General features: G+C 42.0%; 1 protein-coding gene across 1 annotated transcript; it reads left to right on the forward strand.

Annotated features, from left to right (window-relative positions):
- Window positions 1-2141: 2141 nt before the first annotated feature.
- On the forward strand, window positions 2142-3993 carry sox3 (SRY-box transcription factor 3). Its single transcript, XM_080465747.1, has one exon. It carries the CDS (start codon window positions 2356-2358, stop codon window positions 3250-3252), a length of 897 nt encoding a protein of 298 aa, XP_080321873.1. The 5' UTR covers window positions 2142-2355; the 3' UTR covers window positions 3253-3993.
- The last annotated feature ends 671 nt before the right edge of the window (window positions 3994-4664 follow it).

The following is a 4664-nucleotide window of genomic DNA, read 5'->3' on the forward strand; positions in this document are numbered from 1 at the left end:
GTGCTGGTGGTCCTCCGTTCCTTAATTAGGAAATTAGCTGCACAGAGGCCCTCATTATCAAACTCTGTTTTACTCCTGTTTTTTTTTTTTTTTAAACTTACCCCTACCACCCCTCCTCCTCTTCCTCATCCTCCCCCCTGCCTCTCTCCCCATTTCCATAAGGAGATTACAAGCGGATCAGTATTGAGATTCGCCCAGATAAACAAATAACTGGTCCCTGAGAATTACACGATTACTAATTGGACGTTAGTTTTATTGCTCCTGCTTGTGTTTGTCATGCCCCATTGGAGGTGAAAATTAAAACCATAGAGTGATGTCTCTGTTCAGCTGATTTACCACAATGTGGCTTCGCTGCTGCTTAAACATAATCACTTAGACTTAAATTTTAAAAGCTATAAATGTTGGTACTGGCATTTTATTTGGGAGTCGTGTAAAATCGCAGAATAAACGTTTTGAGTTCATTTCAAGCTTTCTTGTGAAGATTTGTTACTATTGGAAACGCTTAAACTTGAAGTAAATGTTCAGTTTGTGGGAAAATTGCTGACACAATGATCAATTAAATCATTTATGCAATCAACTGCCCACTCAAAAAAAAAAAAAAAAAAAAAAGAAGACGTGAGTCAAGAGAAACACTGATCCTCGTGTGTTTTAATGAAAATAACAGGTTTTCGGAGCAGGTTTTTGTTGGTGTGTGTTTGGTGTCGGAGACAAACAACCTAGACGATGATTATTAAACGGAATAAATGCTGGCGCTGCAGACTGCTGGCGCCTCGACGCTCCGCGGCCGCGCATCTGCAAATGTAGAAAACGCACAGGACACCGCAGGGCGCCAGCGGCTCCAAAATGCACATACCGAAACGCTACCGAACGTCCAGATCCCGAGGTGTTAACAGGCCTCCGCCCTCAGCGATCATTAGCAGGTGTGAGATCTGCACCGCGGAACAATAGGTTTCGAAGGCCGGAGTCATTTGTATATCAGCAGACATGCAAATACTACAAGAAGACAAAAACAACTAACGAACAGCTGCCGAGATTTTTTTTTTTTTAATGTTTGAGGATGAGCAAGTACTCACGAAGAGAGACGTTTGTCACGATGAGGCTCCAACTTTTCCCTCACTGGACTAAAGAGATAACCTGTCTCCTCCACAAGAGGTCGTTGATGTATTAAACTTTTTTGCTTTGTGGGCCGCTTCAAACTGCAGACATATCCACATTAATGATTAGTTAAACACTCGCATTATATCATTAAACACGAACATTATTGAATTTAGGCATGTTGAGTTATTTTCATTGCTCTTTTTTTATTTTATTTATAAATTCTTTAAAACGTGTGATTCCTGCACGGTGACAATATGAGGCTTTAAAACATTTCTGAAACGCATCTGCGAGTTTTCATCATCCGACAGTTGAAAGAACATCAAAATGTAATTTCTCTGATTTTAAGAGACGCTGCAAAAACTGCAGAAAAACGTTCCGGGCCACGCTGTGAAAACATTGTTGGAAAAATCTTAAGAGTTTGAGTTTGTGCTTGCACTAGAAATAAGATATGGAATTTGGCCAAATGTAATCTGACAGATTATATCAAAAAAGTTTGATGGTGACATACAAACTAATATATGAAAAAAAAAAAAAATCCACTGTCACATTTATTAATAGTGTGTTTGCATTTTTTTTATTTGGTGTATTTGTTTACACCTTGTTGATCAAATGGGTCACGAAGGACCTCAGTGCTTCTGTTTGTGTACATAATTCTGTGGATTTTATCTCACGTCAATAACGTATTAATTCTAATGCAGAAAGGTTTCATTTACTTGTTCATTAAAAGTGTTTATTTTAACGTTTTGCTGCTTTTACGCACGTTACACGTTAAAAACGAAAACACTTAATAAAATAAAAATACCCCTCCCTGTTGTCACATTATTACTGTGATAAATGTGTGATGTTTTGGCACAGGTTTTTGAGCTCCGCTGCTATTTTAAAACTTTCTACCTCTCCCTCCTCCTCTGACCAAAACACAGTTGCGATCTGGGAGCTGCGCGCTGATTGGTCGCCTGAGCCTCGTTGTCACGCTGTCAATCTACGTCACATGATCCGGCCTGTAGGCCTATTAACACATGAGCTTGGCGAACAAGTTTGCAGACTTCTGTTTCAGAGCTGAGGGAAGGACTGATCAGCAGAGAGAGGAGCGGAATCTCCGGGCACCTACAATCACTTCTGCCTCTCAGGGCAAAACTTTTTTTTTGTTTTGTTTTCGTTTGTTGCTCCATCTGCTTATGAGACTGCTCAGCACCTCTACCTCCCTGAGCTTTGGTGTTGTTTTGTGAACTTTTTGGGCGCCTGACAGAGACCACTAAAATGTATAACATGATGGAAACCGAGCTCAAGACCCCGCTCCCGCAGTCCAACTCGGGCTCGGCGCCGGGCGCAAAGAACAACAGTGTCAGCGACCAGGAGCGCGTCAAGCGGCCGATGAACGCCTTCATGGTCTGGTCCCGGGGGCAGCGGAGGAAGATGGCACAAGAAAACCCCAAAATGCACAACTCTGAAATCAGCAAGCGACTCGGTGCCGACTGGAAACTTCTGACCGACGCCGAGAAGAGACCATTCATCGACGAGGCCAAGCGTCTTCGGGCTATGCACATGAAGGAGCACCCGGATTATAAATACCGTCCCCGCAGGAAGACCAAGACCTTGCTCAAGAAAGACAAGTATTCTTTGCCCGGGGGACTGTTGGCGCCTGGAGCCAACGCCGTCAACAACCCGGTGTCGGTGGGCCAGCGGATGGACGGCTACGCGCACATGAACGGGTGGACGAACAGCGCGTACTCCCTGATGCAGGACCAGCTGGCCTATCCGCAGCACCACAGCATGAACAGCCCGCAGATCCAGCAGATGCACCGGTACGAGATGGCGGGCCTCCAGTACCCGATGATGTCCACGGCGCAGACCTACATGAACGCGGCGTCCACGTACAGCCCGGCGTACACGCAGCAGACCACCAGCGCCATGGGCCTGAGCTCCATGGCGTCCGTGTGCAAGTCCGAGCCGAGCTCGCCTCCTCCGGCCATCACGTCCCACTCCCAGCGGGCGTGTTTGGGGGACCTGCGGGACATGATAAGCATGTACCTGCCCCCCGGCGGGGACAGCGCGGAGCACTCCTCCCTGCAGGGCAGCCGGTTACACAGCGTCCATCCGCACTATCAGAGCGCAGGGACTGGCGTCAATGGCACGCTACCGCTCACCCACATCTGAGGGCGAAGACATAAAGAGAGAGAGAGAGAGAAAAAAGGAAGACTTTGAAACTTTTTAAAAGTACGTCGGATACTTGAACTTTTTTTTTTTTGGTTGCATACGAAACAACGTTCAAGGAAAAAAGAAATCTTCTGAGTTTGTCCATTTTGAAATCAATTTTAAATGGACTGAAGCTGAGCGTTGAGCCCATCCAAGTAAATTGTATTGCTAAGGGGCGTTTTATCACAAGTATAAGCAATCAAACCTACGTAGAAGAATTGGACTTCTATATTTTAAACGATGCCATATTTTCTCTCTGAAAAGGCATAAGACGAGCCTCGTCAAGGGGCTGGTGTATTTCAGACAAGCTGGATGGGAAGTTGGTTCATAAATGTTTACACCTAATTTGTAGAATGTCAGTTGTCTCGACTGTGTCCAAATTTTTGTAGTTTTTCTTTTTTTTCCCTCCCCCATGAATAGGTTAAAAGAAATGTTTTAAGACTGTGCGGGTCGCAAACGCAAGTTTTATTTATAGTAAGTTTTTTTTTTCTTTTTTTTTAGCTTGTGAACCTGCTGTTTCGTCAAGTAAAAATGTTCATATTTTGTTTTTTTTGTAATATGTTCTGTTCTGTGATGGTTTTTTGACAGTGTCATGTTTACTCATTATCTTGAGCGAAAAAGGTTTTATTTAAACTGACGTTTCTACATATTTTAAGACCATCCTCTATTCTTAAATGCTGAATAAATTTCTACGAAACGTGATTTTGTGACTCCAGTCTTGTTTGTGTCGAATCTGTGCTTTGGAAGTTGTTGTTTTGGGCTGATGCGTTCAAAGTCGCTTGAGAATTGGGGGCTAAACAAATTGAAAACGATAAATCAAAACTTGTTTGTTTTTTTCCAATAATGGAAATTTTATAGAAACGTAACTGATCTAAAAATCTAAATTGTTTCACATCAAATAACTTGATCAAATTGAATCTTAAGGTGCAACTTGGTGAAATCTAAAATTGATCTCTTTTAAACAAACTCTTCAAATGAATAATATGGTTCACATATATGAAATTGGCTTAGTTTATTATTTAAAGATGTGCCCTATAACATGATTCAAACCATTGCTGAAGACCTTCATATTCTTCCTTTAAAACTTGTTCTCATAAGTTAGTGCAGGTTACAGATATTTTTTCTCCACGGTACTTTCTTGAAGTGAAATCAAACTAAACGGTTTGCAATTAAAATGTTCACATGAATTCACTTATATTTCAAAAGTTAAAATCTCAAGCAACACAAATGGGATCCCCTACTTAATATTCAAACACAAGTTAAATTAAGACGTAACATACTTAAATTCAGAGGAATTCTACATTAAAATCTGTAATTTTTCTTATAACAACCGTTAATAGTGTCTTAAAATGGTGAAACAATTGCTGGTGTTT

Source organism: Lipophrys pholis, assembly GCF_963383615.2.
Source record: "Lipophrys pholis genome assembly, chromosome: 6".
Classification (NCBI taxonomy): domain Eukaryota; kingdom Metazoa; phylum Chordata; class Actinopteri; order Blenniiformes; family Blenniidae; genus Lipophrys; species Lipophrys pholis.